General features: G+C 54.1%; 3 protein-coding genes across 3 annotated transcripts; all 3 read right to left on the bottom strand.

The window, feature by feature from the left end:
• Positions 1–1,819: 1,819 nt before the first annotated feature.
• Positions 1,820–2,971, bottom strand: BESB_052780 (SAG-related sequence; the record flags this gene model as incomplete). The annotated part of the gene is made up of 1 exon (XM_029363713.1): positions 1,820–2,971. One exon carries the CDS (start codon positions 2,969–2,971, stop codon positions 1,820–1,822), a length of 1,152 nt encoding a protein of 383 aa, XP_029219636.1.
• A 2,593-nt stretch (positions 2,972–5,564) lies between these two features.
• BESB_052790 (uncharacterized protein) lies at positions 5,565–5,642 on the bottom strand (the record flags this gene model as incomplete). Its single annotated transcript, XM_029363714.1, has 1 exon — positions 5,565–5,642. One exon carries the CDS (start codon positions 5,640–5,642, stop codon positions 5,565–5,567), a length of 78 nt encoding a protein of 25 aa, XP_029219637.1.
• Positions 5,643–5,751: 109 nt separating this feature from the next.
• On the bottom strand, positions 5,752–8,528 carry BESB_052800 (phosphatidylserine decarboxylase; the record flags this gene model as incomplete). The annotated part of the gene is made up of 6 exons (XM_029363715.1): positions 5,752–5,889; positions 6,345–6,680; positions 6,998–7,308; positions 7,781–7,973; positions 8,274–8,320; positions 8,495–8,528. 6 exons carry the CDS (start codon positions 8,526–8,528, stop codon positions 5,752–5,754), a joined length of 1,059 nt encoding a protein of 352 aa, XP_029219638.1.
• Positions 8,529–13,186: the final 4,658 nt, after the last annotated feature.

Here is a 13,186-nt window from a genome sequence, read left to right on the forward strand (position 1 = left end):
CTTTCGAACGATGAGTGGGGCACGAACCGAGGAGTTGGATGTTGATTCTTTCTTCAGTCGCAGGATATAAGATTGGAGGTGCCGGGGGAGCTCACGAAGATATTTGCGTGATGCCAAGGGGCCGGCAAGGCAGGTGCTGATTATCTCGCAAGCTTGCAGACTGTAGTGGTGTTTGGTAAATCCACATTGTGCCGGCATAGTTCTGACGCGAGAACCAAGTGTCACAGGCAAACAGCCATCTTCATTCCTGACACCGAGTCCGCGCCCGCCGACGACGATGCCTTTGCAACGGTAGTACAGACAAATTGTCTGTTACCCGTTTGACCAGCACGCATTTGCTGTCGCTGTGGTCACTTACCAAGTGAGACACGCTTCCTCACGTACTTGGCGGCTCTCCTGCGACATATTCGCTCCGCGAAGCGATTTCACTTTTGCTTCACAACTCGTCGAATTTAGAGCGGGATGACTCAGCAACCACCAGGCATGCATCACTGGGGGAAACACGGTCCCATCTCCCACAAAACGGACTGAGGTTTTCTCGTCATTCCAGCCGTCGGTCGCTATAAACACAGGTCTTCCGTTGTCTCTGCGGGTTGGTGATGGAGGTCCTAATCCACGCTGTAGTGATGAGACTCTGGACTTCGCATCATCCCGAAACCACTCAGGGCGAATCATAACCAGTCATCATCCCGAAAGAGGGAAGAATCCATACAGAATCATGACACTCTGCGACGCTGTGGAGGCTGTTCCACTTCATGCGAAAAGGGGCTCTGCTTCCACTTGTACATGGGAAACATATGCATATATATGTGAGGTTGCCGGGGCGGTCGTGTTCGCGGCGCGTTCATGGTATATGAACCGGGAGCACAACAGCACTTCCACTCTACAAGTTTCTGGTATCTGTGGCAAACAGATATCTTCATGTATGAAGTACTCAAGACCAAAGGCTGCAGCAGATGACCGGTACACCGTGTCGTCGCCATATTGCACCCGAAATATCTTTCCTGTCCTGGTGGTCCCTCCGGGGCGATATCTAACCTATTAGGCTTTCCAAAGGCAGAAAATCTTTACAAACACCTTGTACCCCCACCGTACTGGATGGAAGGGAACGAATCAGAGCTATGCGCGTCAAAGTCGACTGGAGGCTGTGCCTCCCTAGTGCATCAGTGCTTGCGACTGCCATCAATTGTGTTTCGCCTGTGCCGAGCGTCCATGGTGCGTGCCACGGAGAACGCAACGCTATTCAGGTTTGCGGGTGCGCGTGCACCACGCTACCAAAATAGTGGAATGGAAAAATGCTGCAGACCAAAAGTGCTTGGGCTCCCGGAATTCGAAGTGATAACTTACGGATGAGCGTATGACACGGTACCAATCTGCGATTCGGTATTTCTCCCACAAGGAGGAAACAGTACGGCCGAGTTCTCCCCAAGATGCACAGTGCGCAGATATGCCGGCGCGACCGCATAACAGCCACCGCTGGAAGAAGCATATCCAGGAGATTGAGCGTGGTTCGAAACAACAGAAGTTAGAAGAGACGGCAAGCGCTGGCAGAACATGCACCAGTGCGCTTCTGCAATCAGCCATGTGGTGCCCCTCTTAGCGTCTTGGGGGATGGGAAGCCGCCTCACACATGCGCATCACACGGGGGGACGATGGCCCGGCAACGCCGAAAGCCTCGTGGCCAACATGTAACCCCGCGTGAGGGCGTGGGTATCCGGATCTATCACACGAAGACGCGGGATAAAAACGAAGACACCCGAACCTAACGGCGCGATCAAAAGCTCTCCACGCCGCCGACCATGCCTGGATCCGTAGGCACTCACAACGTGCCTGCAAGGAGCCCGGTCAGCACCGCCGCACCGGAGGCTGCAGCTGCCATTCCCCGACCCTGTCCTCCAGACAAGGGTAGTCTGGATGCTTTCACAGTCACCAATACCTGGCATTTTGTCAGCTTAATATTCGACGCTTCATTCTCTGCCGCTGCTTCGGCTGGCAGTGCGGGCTGCCGGTATTTGCCTTCTGTTGGATTGCAGCCGACGTAGAATGACTGATCCTTAGCAGGGAAATCAGTTGACGGGATTGTCAGCTTAACGGACTTGTCCGTTTCCTCTGTCCACCACTCTTCGTTGAGCTTTGGGAGAATTTCGCTGTAGGACTTCGTGCACAGTTCCTGGTCTTCTTTCTCGCAGAACACACTCGAGTACTTTTCCGGGTGAATTGTACCTTCCGTCCCACACACGACCGTCAGCGTATTCTGCTCCTGTGTCATCTCCACCTCCACGGGGGCTTTGTTGCTGTTCTTCCCGTATGCGCAGGTGACAACGTTCTTTTTAGTGGATGAACGTCTCGCCAAGATCTTTACAGGTACCTTGCAACTCGAATTGCCTCTGGCCCTATTAGAAACACCATCCTCACACCCGACGTAGAAGTACTTATCAGTCAGAGGAAGATCGTTCTCGACGAGACTCAGAGTCCACGACTTTTTTGTTTCTCGTTCTGTAGAAGTGTTATCCTCCCATGTCGCATTGCTACCTGCAGCGAGCAATTCCGTGAGTGTGATTACTGAGCCTGAGCTTGAGGCGTCCTCTCCTATCTTGCACTGGCTTTCTCCAGACTCAATTTTGGTTCTCATATCTTGACAGACGTTTCCAAGCTCCTTCGGGACTCTGGTTGGGTTCTCGCCTGTACAAAGCAGAGTAGCCTTGAGCTGTTCGTCGGACAACGTTAGCTCGGTAGGAGTTGGTTTGACAGTTGAAGAGCCAGAAGCCAATGTACATGTAGCAGTGTTTTGGTTGATGGATGGCGGCTCATTCTCTTGCAATGCCTGCCTCAAAAACCCGTCCTGAGGCGGTTCTGCTCCGGCTTGTGCACTCGTGAGCAGCAAAACACCACCCACGCACGTAGCCAAGAGCTTCCGCGCCTTGTATTTGAGGCCTCCGCGCCGCCTTTCCCTTCGGAAGATTATCGCCATTGCCAGTTCAGAGTGGCGGGATAATTCCACTGATTGGGCGTATCTTGAAAAGCACCGAGAACATGAAGTTTTACTCATACGCCTAGGAAACAGGATGGAGGCGTTAGCAAGGCCCTTGCCAGTGCTTCATGCACGGAGTGGTCGAGCCGTGCGCCGCCGCAAACGGCTACCGCGCCCACGAGGTTTCTGACCGCATGCGCTGGCCTGCTCCTCGGAATGTTTGGCAACGGTGTCTCCTTCGTCGGCTTTCCCAGACTCTCGACGAACATGACTTGTTTGACGGTCAAGGCGTTACGTGGCATAGGCTATCAGTGGGAAACTGCCAAATCCACGGGCTGGTGCATAGCTCTTGCTTCCTTTAGGGCATGTAGCACGGAACTCAACGAGGAAAATGTCGTTGCTGGGACCTTCTGCGGGGCAGTGACTCTAGTTGCTTTAGCCTCATCCGGATCCCACAGGGCCTGCTTATAGAGGCACAATGCTTGTAGCAAGTGGGATTTTTTGCTGCGGTTACAATGTAGTTAGTACTGCGTTGTGCTCCGTTTTATGGTCGTCGGAGAGGGCAACGAAAAAGGACATCCATGCTTGGCGAGGGTTTCTTCCTTTCTGGAAGTTGATCCATCCTGATAATGTTAGGATGTTGAGAACGCCGGGAAAATCCAGCCCTGAGTCAGTCCAGGAGAACGGATGCTCCATATGTGGCAGTCTTGCGCCAGGCTTGATCCAGGACTGGCAGGAGGCGGTAACGGCCGCCCGTAAATGAACCAGAGACGCACACTTGCGCGAATCTTTTCCAACACGGATGAAACCACCTCTTCAGGTTGTGCCTTTCTTGCAAGATTTTGTGTCTCACGCCGCCTCGCGTGTAGGGTGTGTCCCGTTTGTCGGCGGAGCCGTCTGTCGCTGTTGCTAATTCCCTCAGGACAAGCGCTGGGATTTCATTCGAAGCTCCCTTCCCTGTACCCGGTTCCCGAGCGTAGATAGTCCTTTCTGCCGCCTTATTAAGTAGGTGATTAGAACGGCGACGCATCCACGAGCGCCATCACTAAGCATCTCGTTAGTGGAAGCCTGACTCTGCGATTCTGATGAGCAGAGAACAGCAGAAGTGCGCTGACCAAAGATGCTATGTCGCAGCCGAACTCAGATAATGGTAGCACTCCCACGTAAGAGATGTATCCATCTGCAGATGGTTCATGACACCGCAAAAAACAACCACCAAGACTCCTCCTTGTAACTCGTGGCTCGCATGAAAGACTCGGAGCCCATGAACCAGCGGGTTTGTGTAGGGCCCATGAATGTTGCACGCGTGAGTAGGCCTAAATCGAGTGATAGATGCCGCACCAGCATCCAGGCATATAAACTCACATAACACAGCATAGGGGCTGGCGCATTCTGAATCAGACACCTTGCTATCCATATCGCGCATCGTTCTGCAGGTGGTCTCGCCGTATACCAATAGATCCCTCTGCAACGGTACTACTGCGCATGGCTGTATTGCGCATCTAAGCGACGCCCGTTCGCCCGGCGTGGTAGAACATTTTGTTCTAAATCCTTTGGATTTTCTTTTTCTCAAAAAACAATTAAATGGAGTTTTCAAGTAATTAGATATATAAATTATATTTTTTGTTTGCGATTAAATCCTACCATTGCTCTCCGATCACCCAAGTGGAGACGGTTCGTCCCGTACACTTTTTTTTTTATTTTTGGCAGCGTCGTAGCATTAATAAGGATCTTCTCCGGTGTGTGTATAATATATGAGCAAATTGCCATTCGCACTTTTGTTCCCGATCCTGTTTGAGACGCCTACGCGCAATGTGAATCGGGAGAGCAGGAGCATCTGCGGTGTCATTCACTTCAGAGCTGTGCTCATAAAGTCAATCAGTGGCGAGGGCACCGGCTGGATGCACGTCTCATGGCGTTAACTGAAATGCGCTTCCCTCTTAATTATTCACGGTAAAGAAGGGTGTATTGCAATTCGTGTATATTTCTGACTACGTAATGTATCCCTTCGGTGTTCTCTTACTGCTGACAAAACTAGAAGCACTCACCCAGTTTACCGAGCGAGTTAGACACCTTGTCGCCGCAATCCACTGCACTGAGGTATTGATATCGCCCTGTTGGGTGCCTAGCTCCCATGGGTTTCTACTCTCCTCTATTTCCTACGGTAGAAAAGCCCTAGCAATGTACTGCGCTACCTGTGAATATCTTCCTTCCATCGATATCACATGTTTCTCAATTGCGAAGCTGTTCGACCGCTCACTCTTCGCCATCGCCCCCCAGTTAGACTTGCTGTTTTTGACACACCTGCTGCAAATTCGTTGATACATGGGTAGCATTTTCGCCTGCACACACGAGAGTAGCCTTACGATGGTCCTCCGATAGAGTCAGGTGACTCGGCATTGAGGTGCTCATTGCTGCTGCGGCGTTCAGTTCGCATTTTGCGATGTTATCTTTGGGAGACAGCGACCCAGCAGCCTCCGTATCTTGCAATGCCCTCCTCAAAAGCCCACCCTGCGGCTGTTCTGCTCCAGCTTGCCCACTCGTGAGCAACAAAACTCCATCAATGCACGCAGTCAACAAAAGCTTCCGGGCCTTAGACTTGAGACCCCCGCGCCGCCGTTCCAATCGAAGGCTTCTCGCCATCGTCCAGCAAAATGGGCAGAATATTCATAGAAGGACAAAATGAAAAAAAAGCATTAGGGGCAGCAAGCAAGTGAAGCAATACAGAAGTAAGTTTGCCTTCTTGATGAGGCTGTCCCCAGGCGTTTGCGCACGGGGCTCTAGAGCACCACCGCACGGAGCAACTGTTGTCGCGAGAAGCATCGGAACCCCTCTCGAATGGCTTCGTCCTCGTTGGTGTTCAGTTGCCGAAGCACTCCAGGCTGCCCCAAGACAATATCTCCGTAGCCTGTTAGCCGCTGAACCCACACAGAAGGCCATTTCAAAAAATAAAACGCCTCCAACCCCTCCGCCTTGGCCTTTACACGTTCGTAGGCATGCGTGAGTGCATTTACCGGCTCACCGCGAGAGTGCCTTGTGACATGCATCGTAGAATATACAAAAGCATCCAACTCGTGGATATTTCAGTCAGCGTTACTGTAATCCCCCAGTCCTCTCAGCCGCGTGCGGCACGCAGAAGAGTTCCATGTGTCCCTGTCTCTCTATCCACGAGGGGCTTCTGCTGAACTCTCTCCACAGGAGATCCTTTTCGGTTCGCCTCGCTTCTGCCTTTCACGTGTCTCGCGTGCCCACAGAGTGCACGCACGCGGAGGCAGAAGAGTAACTATCATCGAGCCCGCATCTGCGGTGCCTGGGTTTTAAAGATGCCCTGATGCATGCATGGCCATGTGAATTTCTTCTGAAGTTTGCGTACCGGGGCCCACTGCTGGAGGAGGTAGTGAGACAGCGGAAATCCGTACAGGAGGCCGCGTTCCATTGCGCGGACGGCTTCGGCCCAGCTGCGGCCCGCTTCTCGCCGCCACTCCGGGGGTAAAAGAGTGTTTTTTCGCAGTTGGTCGTCGTACTCCCTTTTGTCTTTGATGTGCAGCAGGAACTCGAATGCGGATTTGAAGTTCCCGCGATAGGCGTCACACGTCCGCTGCAGCGGCCGCTCTCGGTTACCCCCCAAGTAGCCCTGCGGCTGCCCGGCGGAAGTGTGTGAGCACTGTCCAGTGGACGTCAGGTTGAAGTCCGGGGGAGCCTCGAAGATCTGAACAGACACGCCGGCAGCAGAAGCCACTCTGCGCATTGGCGTGCGGCCGCCAAGCCGCGGTCAAGCACCACGACGTGGAAGCTCGGGTGCATACACGCAAGTCGTCTCCCTTGTTTCCCGCCCAAATGAGATGAACTGTACGTCTGCGCTTCTGCGCGAGGGGCGACACGCAGGAGGTCGGCGAAACTTCACGGATGGGGCACACACATACATATACACATGTCTCTGACGCCAGGAACGCGCGAGCGGGTGGCTGCGCGAACCTCAAGACCGGGGCAGAACGCGAGGGGCTGTGTCTTGTCAGTGCCACGTACCGTGACAACAGTGCTTCCGAAGCGGAACGCGCCGAGTTCCTGACTCGCGCACATGGGGACGTGAACTTGCTTTTCGTAGACATCCGTGTAGCCGGAACAGAGCCCAAGTTTCAGCCGAGAGCCAAGAGGGTTCTCCTCCCACGCCAGATTCAAGCCGCCCACGAATATGGCCGCCACCATCGTCACCGAGAAAAACAGCTTCGCGTCTTTCTTTTCAGGGTCCCAGTGACCCACCAACGACGTCCGCTCGTACTGATGCAGCACTGCGCCATCTTCGAGGGTGCGGCGGTTCACCTGAAAAGGCGGGACGCCTGCCAAGGCCCAAATGCATCTGCGGAGTCGCAGCAAGAACTGCGCTCTCTTTGGCAAGTCACCGCGCGACATGCGGCCTAGCACCGCTCGCGTCCTCAACAGCAGAGGCGCACAGGACCACATAAGCGCGCCTATCTACACGTGAAGAGGCTCCGTGGTAGTCGTCTGCCGCAACAGGCCTGCACCCAGGGAGGCTACGGGGGTACGACGGGTCCAACCTAAAACCGCAGACTCACAGCTGCGCTCAGACTTGCATGCCCGCGTGCACGAATGGCCGCGGCGATGCAAGACAGAAGCAATTCCCTACAGAGGTACCGAAGCAATGGCAACTCACGCCGAACGCAACACACTCAGCGGCAACTCAGCGACCCGCAGAAGGCATGCGTCGCGGACCAACTGAGAGCATCGCCGCCAACGCGCGCGGGCAGCGACCTCGCGCGCTCATGCGACTCGTCCGTGTGCGAAGCTTACAGGGAATGCAGCCGGGGATGTACATTTGCAATTTGATGGTCCAGTCGGCAGGCGAGTGAACACGGTGGTAGTCGCTGGGGGCGAGATGGTTGATGGAGACGTAGAGCCGTTTCTCAGGCGATTGCAGGCGAATCAGCTCGGAATCAATGGATCCGAAGAGGAACTGTCGCAGGCGAAACGTTCTCGACTTGACCTGTACAGACGCACGAACAACACGCCACTCGCTAGAAAATGATTCCTGGACAAAAGTGCGAAAAAGCAATCCACCCGCCACTGCCGCACCCGGTGCTGCGCTCGGCGCCGCCCGAGAACGAGCGTCGACGCGCAGCGCCACACACGCGCCCTGCAGAAGGCAATTCCTTCCGCGGACGTGCGGCAGGAAAACGTGGTTCATCTGCAGGCAACGCCGCCGTCGGGGGCGTTCATGCTGCTATGCACTGAAGGCGGAGACGGCGGGCATCACGTCATGCCTTCCAACCCTGACATCTCTCACCTGTGAAATGAGCTCGTTGGTGATGACACTGTCTGCAACAGGTCGAACTGCGTAAGTGTCTCAGACATGTGAGAGCACAGCGGAGAGAACGGCGTCTTGGCAATTGTTCCAGGCGGCCTCCCACACAAACTGCCGATAAACTTTGTGAAGCTGTAGGCCAACGGAAGTGTGCTGCACGTTTCCTCCACAGCAATGCCTGTTGAAGCGGTGTGGAATCTTACTCTGTGACATGCTAGGTAATGGCTTCTCGAGCATGGAACCGCATGCCTTCCACCGGCCGTTCGCCAGAACAGCAATATTGACGAAGAGTAGGTAGTCTTCCAGGCTCGAATCCTCTCGGAGAAGTCGTCGCTTTCTATACAGGATGAAAGAATGGCAATCACTGTTCTGCCGTTGGGTTGGCACAAGCCCTCCTACCCACGATTTTAAGGATCCGCCACGGCTGAAAAGCCAAAAGCAACAGCTAAGAGCTCGGAATGAACCGCGGACGCGCGCACTGGTTCACAGGATACCGCGTAGCATGCTCCAACACGCTAGGTGATGCTCGAAGCAGACAGTCATTCCTGTATGCCAGCGGCGGGCGCGCCGTGGATGGTGAAAGGAATACTTGGACCGCCCGCTGAAATGTGTTCTTCACCGATGGAAATGCCACACGGCTGCGGCCCCGGTAGGCAGATCTACGTGCACGTCGTGGGGCGGGCAGTAACGTTACAGCAATTGCAGAGGCTTGTGAAGGATCCTTCTCTCAGGCTAGTAAATCTGCATGGGACGGCGCCTTGATCGTGGACCTACGGAGAAGTTGTGTTTGAATAAGGGACTTTGACAGAGTGAGTTGCGTTCTAGCGGCACCACATCTCCAGCATCCCTCTTCACGTCAACGATCCCTGACTCTTTATTCCTTCAAGCTCTTCCAGGGTGAAGACTGCAACTTCGCTGGCGCGTGTCAACAGAGTGGGACTTGAACTGGCTTGCACTCCTACAGAAGCCGCTCAGAAACGTGACCACCACTGGCCTGTTCGGGAAACGTGCTGCTTCAACCTTCTCATGAAAGCTGTAAGTCACTGCTCTGCGTTACCGGGATCGTCAGGCTGCATGTTCCAGTGTAGCGCATAGGGGTGCCGCGGTTCTGTCTTGTGTGCGGCACTAGCCTCACTTAGTCATTCACCATGGCAAGGCAGAAAGAATGCACATATCCAATGTATGGCCGTGGTCCGAAACAAGAGCGAAGACAGAGCATCATCCAAATGCCGCCCGAATGCTCAGTCGGAATGGCATGCAGTCTTAACAATGGAACTTCCTCTGGGCAAGGAGAAAAAAGTCTACGGGGCCAAGCGGTGCGCAGTTCACTGATGTCTCGTCATATAGACACATGAAGAACTACTGTAGTGCCTGTGCTGATGGATCATCCCACATCAAAAACAACACAGAGCCATCTTCTACCGTTTCTTCCAGCAGCATTGCTGGATCCATTTTCCTTATAATTACGGCCTCTCCACCGGATTTCGCCTGCCCCCCAGCCTCGGACGTACCGAGGACCCAGAAGGTCGCGCTTGCACCAACTTCAGCGTTGGCGTTCCGGATTGCTAGGTGGGCGCAGATGCGGTCGAGATTCCATCCGGCGGTTTTGCTTCCGTCCACATGCATGAGGATCCCCTCTGATTTGTGTTTTGTGGAGCTGAGTTTAACTGGAAGCTTACTGTGTGGCACCATGGACAGGTCCACTCGGACTGCCAGTCTATGTGTTTCGGGAATGGATAGATCAGGCTTTAGTTTCATCTTGATTCGTATGGCCTCTATTTTTCTCATCGTTTTCAGAGCCTTATATGTCATTGTCTTCTCCTTCACAAAGCGACTCCCCGTGTTCGAGGGCACGTGACCCCCGTCAGCAACCGCCCGCGCCTGACTACCGGGATTCCTGGAGTTCGGTGGCAGCTCAGCCTTTCTGTCCGCCACGCATCCGGCCTCCGTCCACGCTGCACCAGCATGCACGTGCTCACGTGCCGATGAAACGAGCGTTGCAGAAGCTGCTGCTTTTTCAGCGGCTGCAGCATCCAAAGCGGCTCGATGAGAACAGTTGTGATCTGGAGGAAAGCGATGCTGGAGACAGAACAGCTTTGAACAGTCGCGACACTCCACTAAACAGAGCTTCATCGGCTGAGCCCCACAAGACTGGAGCGCACATCGAGGCCGCCGCCGAGCAACGCCTGCGCAGGCATCACTTTGCCTATGCAGAGACAGAAACTCTTCAGGGCCTATGTTAGCGGGGACCGCAAACAGACGTCTACAACGTTTACATGCTGCAGTCGAGGGCACCTGTGGAGCCCCCTCCGTCGCGACTCCCCCTTCACAGCGGTGCCCCGCCGGAGTCCGGTGGTCCAAGCAGTAGAAAGTGTTGCATGCAGCGCAGAAGAACGGAAGAAAATCCAGGTGATGGCACCCCGGAAAGCCGCAGTGCTCCCCTATCTCCTCCATTTTCTCTGGTCCTGAGGACGCCGACCGTTGACTACACCGTCTGGTCCGTAGTCGTCAAACAAGACTGGCGAACGGTCGGATTTCCCCAGATGCTCGCACCTTTTCAGCAGTCGATATCGCTTTCGGATGGATATGCTTGCTAGTTGTAAAGTCGACGATAGCAAGCGAGGCCGGGGCATATAGGGGCACTCAAGGCTGACACTGCGACCAGCAACGTACGAATATTGCGCGTCCCGTGCCCAGAACGTGCCTACCGTTTGCGTCCGACCGACCTTAGGCTCGCAGCCACTTTCAGAAAGAGGGTGGAAAAATCATGTACGACCACGGCAGGCATGCATTTACGAAGCAGAACATCATGGCCCCAGTTGAGGTTGAAACTCACCAGCACTTTCAGTACACGAACGGAGACCGCTGGCCGTCAGTCAGGGTGAAACAGCAGTGACTGCGTGCCTCAGTGGCGCCCTTCTCGGGCTGAAAGCGGGTTAGGAAACCGAACTGCAATTACGGAGAAAAAGGCAGTTTCTTCAGCGTCCATTTACGGTGGGAAGTGCAGCACGGGCGCATGCTACAACGGCATGCAATCGAAAATGTTGAAAACCCTCCCAAGACGTCCCAGTGTGTCTTGCGACAAAGCGGCCGTTAATTGCGAACCAGGAACGGCGCATTGTGCAAGCAAGGTGGATGCACGTCTGAATTCGGTGTCAACTAGAAATAATCCTCTGTATTTTCCTACTCGCGCTTCAGGTCTTGTTCATAGCTGAACCCCGGGATAGCCGTCCGCGCATGCAATCCTCCCGCTCTATCGTGAGCTGAAAAGGACAGATACATACAACTTCCGTTGCCAGAGGCGTTCTCGATCCCATGCCAGTGAGCGTCCATAGCCGAATACTTGCCGCTTTTTGGCGAGAACTCTTGCCTCCGATGCAGATCGGCTGCTTCGCCGTTAAAAGGACACGAAGTACAATGGATAGCGCACCATAGTTTGCCACTCACAGTCCCCCTTGTCAACATGCTGTGTACCGCTTTTAGATAAGCGACGCGCCATGGACCGGGAAGCGAGAGTGTAGGCATTCGCGCGGTAACCGGCTGCGTGCTTACATCTCCGCCACCAAAGACTGGTCAGCACACGGCACTGCCAACTGTCAGTGCCGCTACTGTCCTGCCACTAGCCAATATTCTGCGATAGATACCGGTTGCTCGTGTCAGATATCGAGCTTTTGGGCAACTCTGCAGAGCAGCTTTCGCATGGAGAAGGCTTTGCTCATCAAGAAGACACTTTTGCCGTAGCAGAGAAACGCGAGCGCGGCAGCGAATAGGTCTGTAAGCATCCGTTGTACCGTGTTCCTATATTGCTAAGTGGCGACAGGGGGTGGAGGCCAGAGTCATCGTAATAAGTGGGCGATACAAGAGTGCTGGCCCACGGGAGCCGTTGTTTTGCGGGTTTGAGGAAAATAACTTAAATCTATGCAATATACATATATATATATATATATATATATATATACGTTCGGATTACGAGCAGCATAGTATTAACAGGGTGAGTGCAAGCCAGGGCGCTATTCAAGACATACAACGCACTCAGTGCCGCCTCAGAACTGCGTAGTCTCCAACCACTGACGACACTGCTGCGGAAACGGGATATGCTAAGTCGGAAACTTCTGTGCCCCGCACTCTCGGCCGGAAGATGGGGACCGGGAAGATTTGCACTAGCGAACGAGGTGGACGAGGTGGCTGTTCTTGAGAGGATCGATTGAGAGGATATCAAAGAATACCTCACAGTCGTGCAGGTTTGCCTACATGGCGAAGCCGGTGCAACAGGCGGCAGTCCTTTCACGCGCACCACCCCTGTCTCTCGCAGAAAAGTCCTCCCTTCACCAACGGCGTGTCGGTAGCTCCGGTTTGCTGTCTGGCCACTGAGCGTCCAAAACACTGCTGCAGGAACGTTGTCTAAGGCGCCATCCACATAATCCAGCGGTCTGAACAAAGGCTTAATTTTGCGGGTCCGCGGAAGCAGCTTTTCCACCAAAGCATTATCCTTGTGCGGGCCCCACACATATATAGGTGTCTCTGTCTATGCTTTGCGTCAATACCACGCACGCACCAGCACCAGCCTGCACGAGTATCACCACGTTCCGACTCGCCGTTTTGTTGCCCACTGCGCAACTGCTAACATTCGCACGCGATGTTTGTCTGTTGCTGCCGGCACATGTCAATATAACAGACGAATGCTCCATGTCTCTCTCGCCCCCGTCATCTACCAACAGCGAAAACTGGAACACGGCGGCCCCGTAGGGCCATGCAAAGTGAGCTTGCTTTCATGAGGAATGGCAACGTTAACGGCTTCTACCGCAGTGCCGAACACCTGTTTCAGTTATAGAACCTCTAATGCCAGCGGAGCAATGCGAACCTAGCCCGCTTGTGGTGACTCCTCCACCTAATAA

The sequence above is a fragment of the Besnoitia besnoiti genome, chromosome IV (assembly GCF_002563875.1).
Source record: "Besnoitia besnoiti strain Bb-Ger1 chromosome IV, whole genome shotgun sequence".
Lineage (NCBI taxonomy): Eukaryota > Apicomplexa > Conoidasida > Eucoccidiorida > Sarcocystidae > Besnoitia > Besnoitia besnoiti.